At 41.4% G+C, this 24,080-nt stretch overlaps 1 protein-coding gene and 1 long non-coding RNA gene across 7 annotated transcripts in view; one reads left to right on the top strand and one right to left on the bottom strand.

Moving 5' to 3' along the window:
- Nucleotides 1-1,949: 1,949 nt before the first annotated feature.
- Nucleotides 1,950-24,080, bottom strand: part of tlcd4b (TLC domain containing 4b) — a 22,251-nt gene continuing 120 nt past the window's right edge. Inside the window, exons 1-8 of one of the 6 annotated variants that reach the window (XM_029840681.1) lie at nucleotides 23,905-24,080; nucleotides 22,022-22,174; nucleotides 17,234-17,323; nucleotides 12,071-12,211; nucleotides 5,749-5,807; nucleotides 4,026-4,120; nucleotides 3,856-3,929; nucleotides 1,950-3,784 (exon numbers count right to left, since the gene is read on the bottom strand). The exon at nucleotides 23,905-24,080 is cut by the window's right edge and continues 120 nt beyond it. In XM_029840681.1, coding sequence (XP_029696541.1) covers nucleotides 3,439-3,784; nucleotides 3,856-3,929; nucleotides 4,026-4,120; nucleotides 5,749-5,807; nucleotides 12,071-12,211; nucleotides 17,234-17,323; nucleotides 22,022-22,167 — 951 coding nt within the window. In that variant the 5' untranslated portion in view covers nucleotides 22,168-22,174; nucleotides 23,905-24,080 and the 3' untranslated portion in view covers nucleotides 1,950-3,438. Of the gene's footprint in view, nucleotides 3,785-3,855; nucleotides 3,930-4,025; nucleotides 4,121-5,748; nucleotides 5,808-12,070; nucleotides 12,212-12,351; nucleotides 13,914-17,233; nucleotides 17,324-22,021; nucleotides 22,175-23,904 lie in introns of those variants that run through there. The other 5 variants (XM_003966392.3, XM_029840683.1, XM_029840682.1 and 2 more) reach the window with 5 other exon arrangements.
- LOC115250758 (uncharacterized) lies at nucleotides 14,690-17,023 on the top strand. Its single transcript, XR_003889339.1, has 2 exons — nucleotides 14,690-14,828; nucleotides 15,345-17,023. It is a non-coding gene; the product is annotated as an uncharacterized lncRNA (long non-coding RNA).

Below are 24,080 nucleotides of genomic sequence, written 5' to 3' on the forward strand. Positions count from 1 at the left end.
TTACTAATGATCTTCTCATTGCTTCAGATCATGGACTGGTTTCTGTGCTGGTTCTGCTGGACCTCAGTGCTGCTTTTGATACAGTTGATCACAGCATCCTGTTACATAGACTGGAACATATGATTGGCATTAAAGGGACAGCACTAGACTGGTTTAGATCATATTTATCTGATAGATACCAGTTTGCTCATGTCCATGGTGTTCCCTCCTCATACAGTAGGGTTAGCCATGAAGTTCCACAAGGTTCTGTACTTGGACCAATCCTTTTCACCTTGTATATGCTTCCCTTAGGAAACATTATTCGGCAGCATGGGATAAATTTTCATTGTTATGCCGATGACACTCGGCTATATTTTTCCATGAAAACAGAGGAGACAGAGCAGTTAGTTAAGCTTCAGACCTGGCTTAAAGACATAAAGTCTTGGATGTCTTCAAATTTCCTTCTCCTTAACTCAGGAAAAACTGAGGTCATGGTGTTTGGCTCTGAACCTCTCAGGGATAGATTAGATCACATGATCACTCTAGATGGGATCTCCCTAGCATCTATTCTCTCAGTGAGGAATCTTGGAGTAACTTTTGATCAAAATCTGTCCTTCAACTTACACATTAAAATAGTCGCTAGAAGTGCCTTTTTTCACCTGAGAAACATTGCAAAGATCAGGAAACTACTGACGCGGTATGATGCTGAAGTTAGTCCATGCATTTGTTACTGTCTTCCCCTCCTGTAAACACATTTCACCAGTCTCACCGTCCTGTACACTCACTTCGACCCCCGGCCGCGGCAACAAATCGCTCAGCAGCAGCTCCAGGCTCCGCCACTGTGTGGAGCTCCGAGAGAGAGAGATCTCAGGAAAGACACTTCATGCTATAACTGCATGAAAAACGTCAATGAAAAATGTGGCCGAGGATCACAAAGTGTAATTGTTTTGTTTTATATTTTAACATTACTCATTTACGTCCTTTTATTACATATTCACACTCTATAACCAAGTTTCATTTTTTTGTTTTCATTGAACTGGAACATTAGTTTTCAAAAGGCAAATAACTGCAAACATTTGGGAATTTTGTCATATTCCAAAGAAATACATTAACCTCTGGTATTAACCAGATATAGAACTTTTTTTTAAAAGACGAGTTAAGAATAAACTATGGCTCAGCTGAGTGGAACAGTGCTAAATATAACATCCCAGTAGGAACTCTAACTGAAGAACACAGAGGGAGGCTGGAAGAGTCTAAACAGCACAGTAGCAGTTAAGTAAGAATACTCCTGAGCTCACATTTTTGCATATGGAACTACTTCGATGGAACATAAAGAAGCATAACAAGATTCCAGGACCTGCCATTACCTGTTGTTACCAGCATTTCCTTTTAAAGAACAGATGGGGAGAATGTAAACAGAATATTTTGCCTGAACACAAAGTGCAAAACTATTTCAACAGTGGCAAACATTCCAGCTTTCTGATACTGCAGCTTTTCACTCCACATTAATCACACGTGGCACTTCTACAACATTTGGCATTATTAGAACACCAGGATCTGAAACAAAAGCTCACTCCTGAGCAATTACTGCACATGCTCATTTTTTAACATTTCATAAAAGCATTGAGGACATACATGTTAATCAGTCCAATATTTGTTAACCAAAAACACAGTCAAAGGTTGCTATTGAAATACATTTGGCAGGAAATTTTCAACAAAGCAACCTATGCATCCCAAAATAAATCCTGTTTAGAAATTCTGTGTATATAGAGTGTGTACACATATACACATGTGTATGAGACACAATACTGAGGTCAAACACAACCTTGTACTTCTTTAACCCTGACTATTACAACTAACTTCCTAACCTAGTGCTATCCCTCAACCATGCCTTAATCCTCAAATCATACACACACATTCTCATTAGGTTGTAGCAGGGATAGATATTTAATAAAATAAAACAAGGAATGTGTTTCTTTTTATCAAATTTATTGCAGGGCAACACTTTCAAGTAGGTTTCTCCTTGCAACACTGTAGTTACAGAATCATTAGTAATGATCATTGCAAGGGGAAAAAAAAGAGCAAATATTAAAAATCTCCAGAGGACAAAGGAAATTTATAACAAAACTGCATTAAAATTGATGAGGGAAGGACTGTCAGCCAGCCCAATAAGTCCTTAAACAAAACATTTTCATTACATAGCAGCTTTTGCAAATGTCAGACATTCACATATTCATAATTAACATTCAAATAGTGTGCCAAGTCATAAAACAAAATTTGATTGTTATACTTAAAATGTGTGTGTATATATTTTCTTGGATATAATCCTAGAAAAATTATGGACCAGTATGTATTACTACATACATGCAAGCTTGAAAAATACTGTAAATGTTCTAATGCATTCTAATCATTACATGCACACATTTTAAAGAAATATAACACACAAGATTATTTTGCACAACTGGTTTCAATACACATCTGTACAGAATCATATGTACATATAGTTGATGTAGGAAAAAAACCTAATGAAACAAAGGCAATATGGCTGATTTATTTGATACATAATTCCCCATAAAAGTTCCGCAGTGAGCTGTCTTGACTTGTTCAGAGCGTACCCCCTTTTGAAGGTGGCTGCAATTATGTTTAAATTATTAACAGGGCAAGAGGACATAGCTTGCTATTCAAAGGTAAGAGACATAATTATTCACTACTCAGGGTAACATGAAAAAACAACACCCCTTTAAGTTGAGACAAAAATTATTTCCTACAGATAAAGATATAAGACAGCTGAAAGGTAGTATACAACAAAGGTAGATGGTTGTAATGGATGGCGTATCAAATAAATGTGTGGTTTTCAATGCATAAAAACCTGTCAAATTTGAAAAGAATAGATATAATGAATATAAAAAATGAGTCCCTCAAGGAGATGGTTTAATCACTGGAAAGTACCCCCATTGCTATTAGATTTTACTAAATTGAAACTTTCATGAGGGCTGGAAGGGCGAGGTTGATGACAACCATAGCATGGAGTCCACAGCATTTGACACCATAAAAAGGCATTATGGCATTTGTTACAATGAGCACTTTTATAAATACTTCTAAAAATGGGGTTTTGGAAAGAACATAAATGACCAAAACAGCTTCCAGTCATCAGATGACAGATGTTAGTCTTCTGAAATGACTAACACCCATTTTATAGTATTCCACAATTATTGCTTACCTGGAGTACATAGGCACTTCAATTGATTAAGTTTACCTGGTCTAACAGGTTGCTAACAGGAATAGAGAAACACAAAAAACAGTTATAAGCGCTAGTGTGATCAAAGTCAATGGGTAAAATACATCACCTAACAGGACACTGTATCTGCCAGTGGCAACAAAACAAAATTGGATGATACTGGCTTTAGGATCCCAAATATAAGAATGGATACCTGCACAAATTTATTGTACTGTATTTTTTTAGTCTGTGTGTTTTTTAGAATGATTCCTGAATGATGAGGCTTGCGGTTCTATGCTCTGATACTTTTGTCCTAATGTTCCACTTAGAACTTTATAACAACCACGGGCAATCTTATACATCCATGCAATGTTGAGGATATCCAGGACAACACAGGACATGATCCAAGCCACCTGGGCACCCAAGCCCAACAGTTCAAAGTCTCGAGTGCCAAAAGAGGCAAATACCCTTGCCCAATAAGATGGCATGACTGCAATGCGCACCATGAAGAAAACGGCTGTCATGGCAATCCCATTTAAAACCACTAATTGGTGTGAGCGAGGATATTTCAATGCCTCAAAGAACCACCTGTGGAAGATTAAGAAATGCATGAAAGACTACATGATGACAATGAGAATTAGTATGTAGGACATACTAACCTTTGATTTACAAAGGGTGTAGACAGTTCTGAAATTAGACGAAAATTGGCAAAATAGGGAAGCACACCACGTGTCTGAAATAAGACAAGATAAACCACATGATATGATAATATAGTATAATTATGTTATAACTCAGGCTTACACAGTGTCGGAACTACTAATAGACTCACCAGCACATATGTGTATGCGTAGATGGCTGCCAAATGATGACAGACAAAAAAGCTGTCTCCCATAGTGCCCCAGTTACATGCCAACAACACGAGGTCTAAAACACAAGGTAGCAGTGGGTGAGAGTGCAAATGAATGTCTCATTTAACTTTAAATATGGTTATGTACAGTGGGGCAAAAAAGTATTTAGTCAGTCACCAATTGTGCAAGTTCTCCCACTTAAAAAGATGAGAGAGGCCAGTAATTTTCATCATAGGTATACCTCAACTATGAGAGACAAAATGGGGGGAAAGAATCCAGGAAATCACATTGTAGGATTTTTAATGAATTAATTGGTAAATTCCTCATTAAAATAAGTATTTGGTCACCTACAAACAAGCAAGATTTCTGGCTCTCACAGACCTGTAACTTCTTCTTTAAGAGGCTCCTCTGTCCTCCACTTGTTACCTGTATTAATGGCACCTGTTTGAACCTGTTTGTTTAACACTATGGCCAAGACCAAAGAGCTGTCAAAGGACACCAGAAACAAAATTGTAGACCTGCACCAGGCTGGGAAGACTGAATCTGCAATAGGTAAGCAGCTTGGTGTGAAGAAATCAACTGTGGGAGCATTAGAAAATGGAAGACATACAAGACCACTGATAATCTCCCTCGATCTGGGGCTCCACGCAAGATCTCACCCCGTGGGGTCAAAATGATCACAAGAACGGTGAGCAAAAATCCCAGAACAACACGGGGGGACCTAGTGAATGACCTGCAGAGAGCTGGGACCAAAGTAACAAAGGCTACCATCAGTAACACACTACGCCGCCAGGGACTCAAATCCTGCAGTGCCAGACGTGTCCCCCTGCTTAAGCCAGTACATGTCCAGGCCCGTCTGAAGTTTGCTAGAGAGCATTCGGATGATCCAGAAGAGGATTGGGAGAATGTCATATGGTCAGATGAAACCAAAATAGAACTTTTTGGTAAAAACTCAACTTGTCGTGTTTGGAGGAGAAAGAATGCTGAGTTGCATCCAAGGAACACCATACCTACTGTGAAGCATGGGGGTGGAAACATCATGCTTTGGGGCTGTTTTTCGGCAAAGGGACCAGGACAACTGATCCGTGTAAAGGAAAGAATGAATGGGGCCATGTATCGTGAGATTTTGAGTGAAAATCTCCTTCCATCAGCAAGGGCATTCCAAAACATCACTGCTCTAGAGGAGATCTGCATGGAGGAATGGGCCAAAATACCAGCAACAGTGTGTGAAAGCCTTGTGAAGACTTAACGTTTGACCTCTGTCATTGCCAACAAAGGGTATATAACAAAGTATTGAGATGAACTTTTGTTATTGACCAAATACTTATTTTCCACCATAATTTGCAAATAAATTCTTTAAAAATCAGACAATGTGATTTTCTGGATTTTTTTTTCTCATTTTGTCTCTCATAGTTGAAGTGTACCTATGATGAAAATTACAGGCCTCTCTCATCTTTTTAAGTGGGAGAACTTGCACAATTGGTGACTGACTAAATACTTTTTTGCCCCACTGTACATAGGCAACATTGCTACAGGATTGGTCACAAAATCCTTTTCTATGCATGAAATTTAAAAATCAGAACAAACAGGGTTTCTGACAGTTCCACTTCACTCAAATTTGTCATGTTTTGGATCTCAATCCTATTTTATCTGAAAGGCCTCATGAACTATAGACTACAAAGAATAAAAACAAACATTACTCACCGTACAAGAGGTAACCACAGGTTATGGCTACATTGAGTTTGACAAGGGAAGGGTCACCCCTGTGGGAAAAAGAAGCCAATTTAAAAGTATTTTAATGCATCACAACACTAGCAAACAGGAAGGAAGTGCTCTTCAGTTTATTAAATATCTAAAGCATTTTCATTGGCCTATACCGGTGAAAAGTACCCAGTGCTAGAGCTGTATTTCAAGCCATTCTCATGAGATATCTTTTTTGCACAACAAAAAAATGCCATAAAAGATGAGCTCTTCGACCTCATTCATACTGTCTACACCGTCATAGATGCCAACATTCTGCCTACCCTCGAGTCCTAATGTCTACAGTCAGATTGACGAGAGAGCTTTAGCTTACTGTGTACTTAAGCATCCATGAGCCAAGCCACTTCAGCCTCAAGGAGACCGGTAAGCGGGTACTTGGGTGCAGGTGCCTTGTGCATTGTGTTGTTTATCTGTTTAGTGAGTTTTTGTTACTCGTTCCTCTGTTAAGTAGATGGCTTTGAATTTAATTTGACGATCAGGACACCTTGTCACTGGTGGACTCAGCCCACATCACACACTCCCAGCTTCTCCCAGGTACCCAGCAGTACCAGCACATAGACAGATCTGGCTGAAACAGACTGCCCTCCCAGAGGGTATGAGAAGATACCAATTGTGGCATCTTCATCCCATCTTTTTCATTCACAGGGCTTGTTTGAGTCCATGGAGCGCTCTTGGCACAAAAGGCAATCTCTTTGTCTTACATTTGATGGTGTGCTTGCCCCTGTTCATCAGTACTGGGGCCAGCAGACTCTACCTAAGCAGTCCTGGGTTACGTAGGCTGACCAAAGACAGTATGTGGAATTTGCTGCTCCTAGAGGTGCCGGACAGCCAAGACAATGGCCAGCGCAACCTTCCCCTGATCTCCCCTGCACTCCTTGGGATCCTCACAGGCCATTGCAAGGTCCTGCTGGTAGCTATAAAGTGGCCGGTTTGCAACTCTCTTTTGCCTGTTTCAAGGGCGGCCGTGGCTTTTTCCGTTCAGAGCAGATCTTGTGTTTCAGGTGAAGGGGATCTGGCAAACAAACCTGAGAATGCTATGGCTGTGGGCATTGCCACTCCTCAGTCCCTTTAATGCTAAAGGAGGCAGTTATATGAACCATATGCAGTGCCAGGGCTCCATCTAGATGTAATTGCTACAGCCAGAAAGTGGACTGTATCTTCAGGCTGGTTCCAAAACAAAAAGCTGGCCCTGACCTCATGTGCTGTGAATAGTATTCCAAGCTTCCTTCAATCACTAGTGGATGCTGGGAGAGCACACAGTACTATCAATGTTGATGCTCCTGCCATTTCTTCTTTTCATCAGCTGGACAAGCATCACTTGTTACCCCATTTCCTTAAGGGAACATGTCACCTGAGGCCTGGCAGGAGGCTAAGAGCTCCATCATGGGATCTCCTCACAGTTTTGGAGTCTGAGGCCTCATACAAGCCACTGGACTCAGCAGACTTCAAGTTTCTCAAACAGAAAATTGTTTGGTGAATTACCTGCTCTATCCTTCAGTTAGTAGTGTCTTAGGTGGATGGCTGACTGCACTGGTGTGTCACTCTGACAGCACCTCTCTTTCCTTCACAAGGTCATGAGCCCTCTGACCCTGAACCAGGTCTGTGCAGCTGCCTCTTAAGGTACAGCTTGCACATTTGCAAGATTCTACAGGCTGACAGTATGAGTCATTTAAGTAAACCGTAGTGATGGTCTGAATGAGGTTGAAATCGATTGTAAGTTATGCATATAACTAGATCTATGAGACCGAATAATGAACATCACTATCTCTTGCTGCAGGGAACAGGCTAAGGTATTGTGTGGTGTGGTCACAGGGGTGCTCATGTACACGGTGAGCTGGTTAAGGGGAGGGGGAGGGGGGAATATGAAAAAATCAATAATAAGCTAAATCCAGCTATAACATTTATTCATTTTGTCTAGTTACTAAAATATTTGAATGCCAAACTCTTTGAACAAGGGCAAATTAGAACAGTTTATTTCAGAACTCTGATGGGACTAACATTTCCCATAATTGTGCTATCATCTACTTTCGTGTTTGTTTTTTTTACTTGCAATAATGATATTTCAAATCAATGTTCAACTATTAAACTAAACTGACCAAGAGCAATTTTGAGTATTTTCTAAAGTTAAAAGTCAGTAGATTTAGTTTCTTCATGTGAAACAATGTGATTTTCCTCATTTAATTTTTTTTTTTTTTAACAATTACTGAAACCTTGGTGTACAGGATACACAGAAGTTTTGTTAACATTTTTCAACATGGCACTGATTTTATATGCCAAATGATTGAAAGATGGTGAATCTACTCTTGGATCCAGGTGTATTTAAAAATGCATCGCTCTCTGTATATAAAAAGGGGCTGAGTATATAGACAGATCCTTAAATCATCTTGCAGAAGCCCAGCATCAAGGCCACAAAATTGCAAATCCTACTAAGGTAATGCCAAAACCCCGCCTCCCTGCTTTCTGACCCACCTCCCTCAAGCCCCGAATGGTTACCACCCCATAGCCATAAGCAAAGTGAAAGGTATGAGGGATTGTAATGCAAATTGACATGTATAAGCCATATTTGGAGTTAAAGTAGCCAACAAATGTGCCTATGCTCCACAAGCCCCACTCTGACATATGACACTGGATCAATAACAGCCAAGAAACCCGGTCGCAGAAGAAGGCAATGAGGGATGAACTAGATGACTAAGGCCAGCTTGCCACCTGAGGCCAGCTGTTTATTACACGATGATGTAGGACAATCAGAAATGGGGCCACATTAACAGAATTACAAAAGAACCATGCATATCACCACCTAGTCTTGAGGAGGATGACTTTGTTCCCCTCAGTATTTAAATTTTCTGAGTTGCATGTAAACTGGGACAAGGAAAAAAATGTGAATTATTGTTTTCAACACACCTTTCCCAAAAATACACAAAACCCTAAATTTGTTGACCATTAAGAAGATATTTTATTATGTTTTTTCAAAACGAATAATTATTGTATCGATTGGCCTGGAGATTAATATTAGTTAAAGCATAACAAGACCTCAAAACCACTTTTTTCTGCTGAAAGCAATGTAGTTGGGTCTGAAATATTGCTGTTGATTGATTCTGGTCCAATTATTGACATAGTCAAAGTATTTCAATCTGGAACATTTTGTATTAAATATGAGTGACTGCCCTCTATTGGTTGACATCTGGCTATTCCAATCAAATTTTGCTATTGGTCATGAACCACCAGTTTGCTCTGCCTTCCTATAAAAACTAGGCTGCCTGCTGCCTACTGCACTGACAGTTCAAACAGTGGACCTCTGTGGTCTTGATAAATGACTTCTCTGTGGCAAACAGGTCCACACTACTAGTACTGATAGAATTGATCATGGTCAGCTCATAAGCAATTATAAGTTTCGATTTGCATGTGCAAGTGTAGTGGTGGGGAGTGGGTACAAGCTGTGGGAGAGTTGCTAGGTGTATCTTAACTGCTCCTTGAGAACCACCTTTTATTTTTTTTCATTTTTAGCCTAGAACAGGGGTCGGCAACTTGCAGCTCTGGAACCGCATGTGGCTCTTTAGCGCTGCCCTAGTGGCTCCCTTGAGCTTTTTCAAAAATATGAAAATGGAAAAAGATGGTGTGAATATATTTTGGTTTTAATATAATTTCTGTAGGAGGAAAAACATGACAAACATTCTTAAATGTTTCCAATGCTGTATAAATGTGTGTAATAAATATTTAATTTCAACATCTCATTATAATGGAAGTTAAACTTAAAGCACCATCATACAGCAGAGTGGTCCCGTGGTGCGTTATTCTCACCAGGATGCGCTGCTGGGAAAATAAACATTTAATTATGAATGCTCATTATGTATTTGTAGCCTACTTATCATTGGGGGTAGAATGGGGGGGGGGGGGGGGGCGAGCATTTAGCTACCAGGCCCCCCTGCTATGGAACCAGCTCCCTGTCCAGGTACAGGAGGCTGACTCCATCTCCATCTCATCTCAAGATTAGACTTAAAACCTTTTTCCCTTTGAAAAAGCTTATTGTCACTAATTCTGTAGTTCCAGTTACTATCCTAGACAGACAAATTATCATACTTAGGGGATCGTCTAATTATTAGGTTAACATCTTAGTTATGCTGCTATAGGCCAAGGCTCCCGGGGTCGAGAAACATGATCACCTGAGAGCCCTCTGTCACCCCACTGGGTCATGGCTTCCTCTCCTCTCCTCTCCTCTCCTCTCCTCTCCTCTCCTCTCCTCTCCTCTCCTCTCCTCTCCTCTCCTCTCCTCTCCACCAAGTAGACTAGTGATGTAATTTCTTGTGTAGTTTTTCTGCTTCGCCCCCCCCCCCCCCTCTGTATTTATCTACAGGTATCACCGCCTTCAGAGATGCATGCTGAACTACTGACCTCTGACCCTGCTGACCCACTTAACTCGACTTAATATAATGTATTTCTGTATGTATTCCTATGGCCTATCTATTCTCTCCTCTACCTCTCCTCTCCTCCCTATTCTATCCTCTACCTGTCCTCCACTCTTCTCCTCTCCTCTCTCTCTACCCAGCCGACCATCAGCAGGAGGGTCCCCCTACATGAGCTTGGTCCTGCTCAAAGTTTCTTCCTGTTAAAGGGGAGGGGATTCTGTAAAGCGCCTAGAAACAATTTTGATTGTAACAGACGCTATATACATAAAGATTGATTGATTGATTGATTTTGAAAGCAGGCTAATGTAGCTAATATATACACTTACAGCATGTGTTGCCTTCATAATAAGGCTTATATAAGGCTTTTAACTTTTTGCGGCTCCAGACAGATTTGTTTTTTAGTCCGATGTGGCTTTTTTAACATTTTGGGTTGCCTACCCCTGGCCTAGACATATAGTATTCAAAACCTAGGAGAATAGTTACACTTTTAGTTAGCTGCATGCAGGATTAATTGCTTGTATGACATGTAAATATGTAAATTTGGCCATCACAAAGCAAGAGGGGTGTTAGTGTTCAGACAGAAGGGGGAGAGCAGCGGGAGGACAATGGCAAATTATGCTCCACTGGCTACTTGTCTTCTTAACTTATCTAGCTGTGTGACTTATGTAAAGGAAATTATGTTTTTGTTTAGCATAGATAATTTAAACCAGTAAGGTCAAGCAAGTTCATTTGATGATGCTTGTGCAGGTGTACAAGGTGTCACGAGTTGTAGAACAAAGACTCCTTAGAAAATGATGAAGATGTGCGAGTTAGCAACCTTCAAAATGCTACAGTTTATCATGCTAACCTTGTGATGATGAAGTAAGTAGATGGAAAAGTACTGAGAGAAAGGCGTAGTCGCTAAGCATTATAAAAGGGACATGTTTGTTACATTGGGCAGAGATCTCATGCTGCATGCTGTTGTTGCATGTGTTCTGACTGACTTATTAAACTCTTAAAAGCAGCATTTTGACTTCGTGTTAACTGAAGAAAATCCTCGACAAACTTTGTGTCAGAAGTGGGATCCTGGATACGTCCGTCGGGACCCGACCGAGGGGCTGGCCACCTGAATCCACCAAAGGCGATTCATCCTCAACCCCACATTTTTCGAGGAGGAGGACCGCGGCGGTCCCGATCGACGGTCACAGGATTCCTGAAATCCACGCCAATTGGTAAGACAATCGTAAATTTAATGATGAAATGAAATGGTCTGAATGCTGTTCTTGAAAAAAGACGAGCCTTGAATGTGACTAAAACACGGAAAACAGGGCAATATGCGTCTCCTCCCCCTTCCCTCTATCCCTCTCTTCAGAATGACTGGAGCGCCAACGCCGGACAGTCCACCTCTCTAGAAACGACATATCGACCATCGGCGAATTATCCGTCGCCCTACATTCCGCCACCAGGTCCGCTCAACCCTCCACCGCCTCATACACCCCAGTGGGCCCCCAGCCCGCCCCTTCCCCCTCCGCCTACTCCGGAAGAGATACAGCAACTCAGTACCTCACAGCCACAACCAGCGGTTCATGGTCTGAGCCCAGACGGAACCTTTTCCCCGCTCTCCACAAGGGGAATGAGAGAAAGAGACAATAGACCAGTGTCTGCAATGGTTACCCTTCCTATGGTTCAGGTAGGAGGCCCACAGGGCAATCCTATGTATGTTTACAGACCCTGGACTGAAGCAGATATCGTGGAAGTGGCTAAGCATCTCCCTCAACCAGACAAAGGAGGAGTTGCCATGGCGAAAGCCTTAAGAGACTTTTTCCGAGACTACGTTCCAACTTCATCTGAGATGGCCAGAATAATGATGAAAATCTGCTCACCAACACAGTTCGCAGCTGTCAAAGGTGTGTTCAATGGTCAGTGGCAGCCTGCCACCATCAACTGGGAGACAGCGACGGTCGGCGACGACCCTCGTGACGTGGCCTACAGAGATTTCCTCACCCGTCTGGTCACCAAGGTAACTAAAGATTTCAAAACACAATGTGATCTGTCAAAAGTTTCTACATGTGTCCAGGCAAAGGACGAAGGACCGCGAGAGTATTTCCACCGCCTCATGACTGTATATGACAATCACAGTGGCATGACCAAGCCTGATCCATACCCTGGTCCAGAAAACACCCCCTATGAGACTCTTCTTAAGCAGCAATTCTTTCAAGGTCTCCAACATCCACTTGGCCAGCTGGTCAAGGATTCATGCATCGGATGGAGTGATGCTGACACGCGACTCTCCATGGTGGTGAAACATGCCGATCACCAATATAAACGGCAGAAAGAGAAGAAAACAGCCACCGATGACGAGGACAAACATGTGAAAAGGAGTTTACAGCAGAGACAACTGGCCCTGTTGAAATATGATGGGAAACAGCAGACTAAAGGGCGCCCGCCACACCAGGGGCCCCAGAGGGGAAACCAAACAACGTCTGACACGAAGGACGACGAATGTTTCCACTGTGGCCAGATGGGACACTGGGCCAGAGACTGCCCTAAGAAAAGAGGAAGGGGGCGTAGCAGGGGATTCCCACGGGGCAGAGGCAGGGGACAGCCCACAACACCAGATGATACGGTATTGCAGCACATTAACCGCACCCAATATAAACATCACAAATATGATAAAGCATTATGTCCAACTATCTGACTCAGTGATATGTAAGTTACCAACTATGAAACTAAATGTTAATGGCGAAACCTTGAAATTTGTGGTAGATACAGGAGCAACTTATTCCGTTATCAGGAAGCGTGAACTGCCACACACCGACATGAGCTCACGGTCACTGCACTCAATAGGAGCAAGTGGGGTCAGAACGAGATAAACTTTCTCTCTGCCTCTCAACTGCATGTTAGGAGATCATGGGTTTAAACACTCATTCCTAATGTCTTCATCTTGCCCACTAAATTTAATGGGGAGGGACTTAATTTTAGGTTTAGGAGTAAACTTAGTGTCAACCCGAGAAGGTTTGGAGCTCCGACGGCCTGACGCCCAATATATCACTATGCTAGCTAAACCGGTGACTCAAGACACCCTGTGGATTTATGTATGGAGCATAAATGAACAAAGTGCACAACAAATGTTATTAAGTGCTAAAGAAAAGTTAATACCCACAGCACACGTGCAACAAGTTGACGCAGTACACTGCACTGCACGTGTAGCAGAACACCGAGACCACGCAGGGCTATTGCAGGGCTTTTGTCCCAAACTTCTCCGAAGTGGTAAAGCCCTTGAACATCCTGTCACGCTCCCTCCCAATGGGGGCAAAAATTCAATGGACCCCTGAAGCATTGGCTGCCTTCACTGACCTGAAACTCACCTTACAGACTCCACCCACTCTTGGCATTCCTGATCCTGACCGTCCCTTCACTCAAACAGTTGATGAGAGACAGGGATGCATGACCTCTGTCCTTCTAGAAGAACACGGGGGTTCCCTCCGCCCAGCCGCCTACTTCTCATGTAAGCTTGATCCGGATACTCTCCCCTCACTCTTCTTGTGCCACACATGGTCACTGCCATCCTCCATGAGCAACGCACTTCCCATCTCTCAGCTGCAAGGTATGTCCGGTACCACACACACTTACTGGGACTGCCAAACGTCACCATTAAGCGTTGCAATGTCTTGAATCTAGCCACCTTGCTTCCAACTCCAGACGAAGGTGAACCTCATGACTGTGTAGCCGAGCTCTCCATTTCCTGTTCTCCACGACCCGATCTCTCCGATCAACCTTTACTCAACCCGGACCTTCTCCTTTTCGTGGATGGATCGGCCTCCAGAGATCCGGCATCTGGCCGTTGTCAGGCTGGCTATGCAATCTGCGATTCCCACGGAGTGCTCGAGTCCGCCTCTCTTCCTTCTCGCTACTCTGCTGGGGCTGCTGAGCTAGTTGCACTGACCAGGGCTTGCCATTTCGCTACCAAACAATCGGTCACAATCTACACTGATTCCAGATATGCTTTTGGGGTGGTTCATGACTTTGGGGCCCTGTGGAAACACAGAGGTTTCCTAAAGTCCGACGGGTCTCCAATTCTAAATCATCAGCTTGTAGCGGCCCTTTTGGAGGCCATTCTTTTGCCCTCTCAGGTTGCTGTATGTAAATGTGCTGCACACACTAACCTTTCTGATCCCATCTCCGCAGGGAACGCACGCGCGGATGCAGCGGCTGCTCGCCCTCCACCGTCACCCACCGTGTGTGCTGTACAGGTTCCCTCCTCTCTCTCTGCCATTCAATCATTAGCGACACCCCATGACAATCAGCCCTGGCGCCAAGCTGGAGCCGCACACACACCAGAGGGATGGATCGGCCCTAATGACAACCCATGTCTACCTTCTGCCCTTTTTCACCATTATGCAAAGTTGACTCATGGTCTCGACCATGCGTCAAAAGGAGGGATGTTAACATTGATAGCAGAACATTGGTTTACAAAAGGCTTTACACCAGTAACAGAAAAGTTTTGTAAAGCATGTGTAATATGTGCTACTCACAACCCAGGAAAAGCAGTAACGCCAACTGCGCAAGCTGCACACCCTCCCCCAACCCGACCATTTGAGCATGTGATGATGGACTTCATAGAGTTGCACCCAGCAGAAGGTAAGAAATTCTGTCTGGTTTTTGTGGACATGTGGTCAAAATGGGTGGAGGCAATTCCGACATCCAAAGCAGATGCAAATTCAGAAGCAAGAGCGCTAATAACCGAAATTATTCCCAGATGGGGAATCCCAGAAAAAATTTCAAGTGACAATGCAACTCATTTTGTAAATGAAGCTTTAACACAAATCTCAGTGTACCTAGGCATGAATCTGAAAAGACACTGTGCATACCACCCTCAAAGTGGGGGCGCAGTAGAGAGAGAGAACAGATCTCTGAAAGCAAAAATGGCAAAATGTTGTGAGGAAACGGGGCTGCCATGGACTAAAGTGTTACCACTAGCACTAATGTACATGAGAATGTGCAAGCATGGGAGAGCAAATTTAAGCCCCTTTGAAATTCTGTTTGCAGGAATTCCCAATGTAGGAGCAAATGCACTATGAACAATGCTTCCAGACACAACTCTCTGTGAAAACTCAGTATTAACCTATTGCAGGAATCTGTCTAAATCTTTTTCAGACATTCGAGGACAAGTGAAAGCTGCTCTGCCGACTCCAGCAGAAGAGCAACTCTATAACTTGAAACCAGGAGACTACGTGGTGGTGAAGGATTTCCACAGAACACGGTGGAACCAGAAACGGTGGCAAGGTCCCATCCAGATCCTGCTGGTGACACAGACAGCCGTAAAAGTGGCCGAGAGAGCGACGTGGATCCACGCATCCCACTGCAAGAGAGTACCAGAGCCGAAGGAGCCGGTCAGTAGGGAGTGAAACTAGCGTCCCTACTGCTTCAAGTGGTGTGCCAAACCACCAACGCAAGCATGGGAAAAGAGGCGTCGACCGTGAGGAGCATCCTTCTCATCATAAATATTGTGAGCGCTGTTGGAGGACATAAGATTTTCAACTGTGGCCGTACCAGCCGTTTGACGATTCCTAGAGTGTGTTTCCAGCCTAACTCCTCAGCAACTGTGGTCATTCCATTACAATGTGCAGAGACTTGCCAATTACACAAGAGACGGCCTACAAGCAGTACACAAGCAGCTAAGAGCGACTTCAATGATGACTTTTCAAAATAGAATGGCACTGGATATGTTGCTGGCGGAGCGAGGAGGAGTGTGCTCGATGTTTGGGACTCAGTGTTGCACATTCATACCGAACAACACTGCACCAATGGGAAGGCTGACACGTGCTGTGGATGGACTGAAAACACTCAGCAACAAGATGAAGGAACATTCTGGAGTAGATACAGCCATGTGGGACAAATGGTTGAACATTTTTGGAAAGACCCTAGTGGCGTCTGTTTTGATATCAATAGCTGTTTTCGCGACAATAATGATTCTATGTGGATGCTATTGTATTCCGTGCATACGTGCCCTGTTGGTAAAACTCATTAACAGGATGTTGACGTATGAAGCAATAAAGAATCAAGAAGAAATAGAAAAACTGCATGAAGAAAGTTCCAGTGAAGAGTCAGAAATGGAAAATAATGTATAAGTAAACAGTGCCGCATGACTAAAATGTTCCGCCCACGAAGGGGCAACTTAAACTGAAAAGGGTGTTGCCTTGGAATTTTTAGGAATGTTTTGAAATGCTGAAATGTAAATACAATAATCAAAATTTGATCCTGTAGGATCAAAAGGAGGGAAATATACTTATCAGTAGGTCAACAAAAATAATTTGCTAGTAAAGTTAAGGAGTGCTTGTATCCATTACAGTAACATATGTAGATATGTGACTTTGCAATAAGTAAATGACACCCATCACATGCTTAAATACACAAGTGAATAAGTTCAATCTTTGGGGTGTGACAGCCATGGTCCTGTCACCTCATAATTCTGTGGGGCTGCCACTCAGCTCGAGTTGGGAAGATCTGTGCAGCGTGCAACAAACCATGCCAATCGGGACCCACAGAGCCCAAGAACGGAGGGCCATAAAACAAGAAGGCAGAGTGGCATTGCAATATCATGTCCAGGTCTTGGCACTGAGCATTCGCAGGGGGATCTTAATCATAGCAATCATTTATCCAATAAGCATCTACTTTCACTAAAAATATATCAGTCTTCTGCTGCCCCACTGAAGTCCATAGATGCTGAGCTTCAACAGATGTAATGCACCAAGTCCCTACGGGACCATATGAGAAGAAAGTCATGTTACTTGACCTGTAATATAGAGCCAATTCTGAATAAATTCATCTTAAAACCTAAACACATTCTAGCACATTTCTAGTCAAGTAAACAAAATCACAATGGTACACATCTGATCATTTATGTTTTGGGACTATTTGCAGATGTTGAGCTTCCCTTATGGTCTTAGAAAAATCACCTCCAGTGTATTTAGATTGGAGCACAGATGTAAAATACCAGTTTATGACAAAGCTGTTGAACATTTTTCTTGTTCTCTTCCTCTTACCAGATAGGGTTGGTATTGACTGCATCATCAAACCACAGGATGTAGAGACATAACAAACCCACAATTAGGGCATGTACTGTTGAGACAAACCTGAAAGTAGACACAGACACAACATAGAAATGGTAGATATATTATATATATACTAGACATATGTATGTTGAAAGTTTGTGAACCCCACCAGACATGTTTACTGTTTATAAAAATCCTTTTAACACCTACAGCCAAACACCAATTATTAAAAGCACACCTTCCAACCAATGGACATACACACAAAAAGCGATGTATTTTCCGTATTTAATTCAATAAAGGTTGTTCATTTCACAGAAAAATTAACACATGTAAAAGTATGAGAACCCCTACATTAGTAGACTGTAGCTCCTCCTCCTTTTGCCACCATTACTTCAATTAAAAGTTTTCTGTCACCACTAACCAGTCTCTCGCATCCATTTGAGGATTTTTGCCTTCACTTCCTTGCAGAACTCAAGTCAGTTGAGAGAGGTTGGAGGGGCATCTTTGATTATGAGCTTATAGTGAAAATTTTGTTGATGTGCCAGAAAATTCTTGGTTCCTTAGATAATTTTCTAGATGTGCAGGTCCAGAGGCAGAAAAGCAACCCCAGCACCACCATGCTTCACCATTGGGAGGTTCTTTTCTTTGTATGCAGTGTTCGCTTTTCTCCAAAAATGATTATTTCCATATTAACCAAATAATTGTATTTTGGACTCATCTGTCCAGCGAACAGTTCTCTATTTTGTCTATGTGCTTTTTGGCAAAACTGAAATAGGCAGGTTTGGGGTTTTTTTGAGAGCAGAGGTTTCCTCTAGTGAATTGTAGACAAATGCACATTTGTCCCAAATTCTAACCAGAGGTCTGCAACTCTCTAAAGGTGATTTGTAAGTTGGCCTTTATGTGATTTATTATTTTTCTGGTGGTTCTGGGTGATAGTTTTGATGGGCTTCCACATCCTGGCAGAGTTGTTGTGTTAAAGGCCCACCATTATTTGTCTTACAGAGGATGGATGGGGCTGAAATTGCTGGGAGATGGAATTTTAGCCCTACTCAGACTGACAGTACTCTCTTCTTCATGTCATCGGATATCTCCTTTGCTCTCCACATCGTTGTTTAGTATGGGGCCGCCATACAATAGCCGTTAGTTTTCTCTTAATTAGTGCAGGTCAAACCCTTTGCCAAGGACGTCTCATTTCATTGGGCTGTATGAATGATTAATAAAGCACCCACTTGAGTCTGTTACCAGCTTGACTTAACCAATGTGGCCAGGGTTCACTTACTTTTGCGTATGTACCAACTCCCTTATTTTGTCTGTAGTTTTTATTTTAATTAAACAAGTCCCACTAAAAATTACATGCAATTACTAAATGTATATTTGACATTTATCAATTAAAAACTGGTGACAAAGAAATAAAATAAAAAATCATTGTAAAATAGAAACATCTAAACTGTCCAAGGGGTTCACAGACTTGCACGTATCCTGTAAATACACACTACTGCATTTTAATAGATTTAACTACAAATCATATCTTGCAAAACATTTCCTGTGTTTTTGAATGAAAATGAAAAATTTGATAGTTGTTGCATTAGGACGGTGACACACCAAAGCTAAATGCTAAAGAAGCTGACTGTCGTAAAAGTGCCGTGATGTAAACATGACTAGCTCCAACCTTAAGGGGATTGTGAAACAACCCCATTTAAAAATAGTAGGGAGATGCTATCAACCCTGGGTTAGCCATTGCTATTCTTCAAAAAAAAAAATCCATGTTAAACTAACAATATTACTTTTGTTACACAGTTGCTGACATAAGCAACTTTAGCACTGAGAAGTTTGAAGAAAACAGACCTCGGAACCAGCAAATTGGGAAGTGCCCACTTTGCATTCCCATCCTGGTTGCTTACGCATTGCTATACTGAAGCAAAATAATGTGTGGGGAATGCCACATCTTTTCAGACATGCCTAAAATCAATATGCATCTCAATTCCATAAGTGATGCTAACCAGTAGCATTAACCTGCATCCATGGCTAAAGGGGAAACTATGGCTTCACTTACTGCAAGCGATTGTCTCCAGAAGCCCAATGTCCAATGGCTTGTATCAACTACTGCTTCAGCTTCAATGCCATTTATGAAATCCATAGTTAAATAATGCCACTGTAGCTCACCTCTTAAACAAAGCAACAGTCTCTTTATGACAGAAGATACTGCATAAACAACATAGAAATAAACACCTGTTTCTCCTGAAAATGACTCTCATCACAATTTCTCATGCTATTTGACAACATTACACCCCAAAGAAACACAAACACAATATTTCTACAGTTATCAATTACAGAAAGAAATTTTACTTTTTTTAACATGTCCAGACAGTTTTGAAATATTACCTTATAAATCCATTTTACACACTTTATTGTAATTTCCATATACAGATATGAGGAACCTGTGCCTCAGAGTTCTGCACAAACAGGCAGTGGGAAGAAGAGTCGGGTGCAGTCCCGTTCTCCAAAGGCACACAAAGCCTGGAAAAGAGAACAACAAACTGGTACTGCCATGAAGATGACTCACTTCATGCCACAGAGGACACCAGTAGCCCACTGCAACTGTTCCAGCTGTGCTTCTCCAGAGCTACAATGACCAACCTCTGCAGAAATACAAACAAGTAAGTATGTAGCAGGTAAAAAAGCTACAGGGAGGAAGGCCAGATGGTTTGAGCTGGAAGTCCAAGAGCTGTACAAATTCCTGGATTCCTAATTCCTAATATATTCCTAATAATTCCTAATATACGCGCTGGTGTCACCGTCATCTCTTGTCAACTACTGGAAGCGGAATCAATCTGTTCCGTTTCCAGCTTCATTGATGACAAGAGACAGATTCTGAATGATTTTTTTTGGAACAGATTCCCCAGTAACCAAGAAGGCAAGAATAATGATGCAAAAAGGGGGGCAACACAACAAGCTGCACAGGCCAAAGAAATTCCCATTACCACCCCAAAAAGAATTTGGCAGTAGATCAGAGGATGGTAGCCACAAAAGCAAAAACTCGTATGTCCCAGTACATGAAAGATAAGCCCACCAAATGAGGAATAAATCTTTTTGTGCTGCAGACTCTAGTAAAAGGTACACAATCAGTTTTGATGGGGTCACTGGCAAAAAACACTCCTATGACATCGTCATGACCTTAATTCAACTTGCCTACCTAGGAACAGGTTACCATTTGCTTTTGGATAGTTTTAATTCCAGCCCACAAGTGTTCCTTGTTTTGCCAAAAATAAAGTGTGGGGCCGGTGGTATGTACCGGGACAACAGAAAAGTCTGTCCAAATGGACGAGATGATGCCCTCACTAAAAATTCAAAAGGTTAAAAGGGGTCAATAAGATGGATTAGGGAGAGCCCCCAGGTCTTTGTGAAATGGATGGACATGAGGGGGGGGATCTAAAAAGGATGATGAAGGATGATGGACCAGTCTTGGAGTTGCTCTTTCGGACCAGCTGCTGCAGTACTACTCAGTCCACCACAAAACAGCCCGCTTCTACCCTGATTCTGTACCTGTTGTATCCCCCCAAAATGCTCACAGCCTCCATCAGGAGATAAGCAAGTCTCACCAGGTGCAGACCATGTCCCAATGGGAATTCCAAAAATAACTGGTGTCTCGACTTTGTGGGGTAGACAAGTGTGCCAAAAAGTAGAGGCGGAATCACTTCCAGAAGTGGCACACATGAAAAAAAATACTGTAATGTAAAATAATTTTAAGCAATGTGAAATATTTGTAAATAGTATTGTTTTGAATTCACAAGTTTTTTGTAGTCTGTAAATGGCATGATTGAACAATTGCACCTACCGTAATTTCCGGACTATAAGCCGCTACTTTTTTTCTACACTTTAAACACTGGGGCTTATTCTGGGGTGTTTCCGCTGTACAAATCAGACTGAAGGCAAAAGCAATCGCCACCGCGATGAAAATAGAAGATTTTAGAGGTGGGCCATTGGGGAGTTTTAGATTGTTTATTGTTTGAGTAAAAAAGCATAAACAACCTAATTTGTGTGTAGCTGATACAAATGTATATTTCAAGGTAGCTGCATTACAGACACCGTTAGAAAAAAAAGCATTTACCGGTAGAATTTATTTGTTTATGTTGCTAAGCGGATTAAATTAAAAGAAAAGTTAAAAAATCCTGACGTGATGAAAATTGGATTTAAGGACTCTGTATAAACATACAAGTGAAAAAAGTGGCTGTTGTTTCTTACCTGTCTGTCACTCGTCAGTGACTCGTCTCCTACAGTAATAAAAACATATACCGGTACTGAATGTTTTCAATCTAATTTTTCATATTACTACGTGGGATACCTGCGGCTTAAAATCCGGTGTGGCTTGTATAAGTACAAAATTGATTTTCTTTCTAAAATTGGATTATGCGGCTTTTAATCAGGTGCGCTCTGTAGTACAGAAATTACGGTAAATTAGAAAGAAACCCCTAATAATGTATATGTTCTTATAGGAATTTTTTGAATGTAATTGTAATATCTTTCATTTATACTTTTATATGTTGCCATTTTCCACTTTCCTTTGGTATTATAGTAAGACATTAAGTCAGATGGATCCAAAAATATTTACTGATTGTGTTATTCCACTGCTGAATATTAACATGTGAACTGGATTTTACTTCATTTTGAATTCATCATATGGCCACAGAAGGATTCATATAATTTAAATCACACTTAAACCCAAAACCACCATTATTCTGCCAGTTCCTATGAAGAAATGCTGGTTCTAATGTTACGCACCTGGAATTCCACTCAGTGACTTTGGTGCTAGGTAGTTGCGTATAACCAGGTGTGATGGAAGAAGACAGTCGTGGGCTGACCGCCGTGAAAAGAAGCTGGAAACCAACAAAGCTGCCAGCTAGTACCGTCAATTCTCTCATCTCCATCACACACCTAAGCATGACATGGAAATATTTTGGGGATGAGCACAACACAAAACATTCTAAAATCAACTTTTTGACTGCTTATCAAGTTGTCCATAGCCAAAAGTTGTACCAGCTATAAATAAATGTTCTCAAAGTTATTGTGAAATTAATGACAACCATACAGTTGTATTTATTGGTAATCACAACCCAAAACATGTATTCTGTTTAAATATTTTCACTGTGTAATAAATGAAGAACTGATGATTAATCAAGTGGCAGGAGCAGAAAAAATATAAGAGGAGGAGATGGATTTGGAATAAAGGATTTCACTTTTCCTCCTTTTACAAATCACATAATTAAGTCGCTAATTAAGTCGCACATTCAGATAGGCCTATACAAGAAAGAAGAGGATTGACAAGCTGAGGAAATAATTTCACCTAAGTTCAAGGAAGACTAAAAACAAATAAAAAGAAAAAAGTTTTTTATGTATTGTTTTACCTTAACACTGCTCTTTGTTTTGCATATCCAGAGTTTGTTTATATAATTCACATTTTTAAGGTTATTGTGGCTTTTCATTTGTCCTTTAGTAACTGCAAATATTGCAACACCACTCAGAGCATTACAATCTGTACTGCTCTGCTGATTATGAAAGCATTTAATTATGCAAGTATTTGGAAACTACTTTTCCCCCCAAGAATCTGGTGATTACCTAAAGATTACTTTAAAAAAAAACTGACTATAAGAGATTACTTGGACAGACTTATAACTGGAGCTTATAATAGGTTTATCTGGTTAAATTTCACAAGGTTCTTATTATAAAGCAGTTCAAATCAGCGCAAACTAGATGCACCTTTAATAAGGTTTGCATGTTTCTCCAGCAAAGCCCTGCTTTTCTTTGAGAAAATTATTCCTAAATCTTAAGGCTTATAGTTTATTTTATATATATGTACACACATACACACACACACAAACATACATACTCATGTATACATACATATACACATATACATATACACACAAAATATGTGTGTGTGTGCGTGCGCGCGATTTAGCTTAATTACTAATTAAATGTGTACGTAAATACTTAAATGTGCCAATTTGCCTCAAGGTATACAAAACTCAAAATTATTAACGTAGTTGGCGCAACTTTTGCATATACCAGAAAGTTTTTATTAAACTTCGAGAAAGAAAAGAATTGTGGTATATATTCTGTGGAATATATTCTGTTCAAACACATTTGAAACCCATTTGGGGGAATGTACTGGCTCCGTTATCGGTTATCCTTTGGACTCCTGGCAGATACGAGCTCGAGTATGCTGAATAAACAGACCAACTTTATATTGATGCCAAGCAATTGTAATGGCCAAATTACTATCAAACTGATGTTTTAATTAAATTGTTATAGCACTGTTGTGGATTACATAAAATTTGAAAAACAAATTCATACATAAATCAGCATAAAACAACTTCTTTTAAGAAAGACACGTTCAACTCCTATCCACTCAAGCTTCTGCAGGAATGGAGCATCCGATATCCGTAGGTCAAGTTTCAGAAGGAATATTGACAGTTGCAGGCAGGCTTCTTTTTCACAATGGTCTTTGAAGTAAAGTTGCGCAAAGCAAACTCGTGCTACACATACGACGCACCCCACAGCTGCTGCAATTAAAACGCTTGCCAAATGATACAAAATTGGGTCAAATAAAAACGATGTGCGGGGCTGCATTATGCAATATCTTAATAATACGAACTGTCTCTTACCAGCTTTCCGCATATGCCTTCAGGCGCGTAAGGTTCGGTCAACCAGCCGTCTTCTCCTCGTTACTAAAGGATGTTAGCTTGTAGCTGAGCTACACCGTAATAAAGCCCCGCTGCCTCTGTGTTTGCAGCGTTAGCAGCTAACAATAACAGCAATGAGACGGAACCATGGGCCAGGG

This window comes from Takifugu rubripes, chromosome 8, assembly GCF_901000725.2.
Source record: "Takifugu rubripes chromosome 8, fTakRub1.2, whole genome shotgun sequence".
NCBI lineage: Eukaryota > Metazoa > Chordata > Actinopteri > Tetraodontiformes > Tetraodontidae > Takifugu > Takifugu rubripes.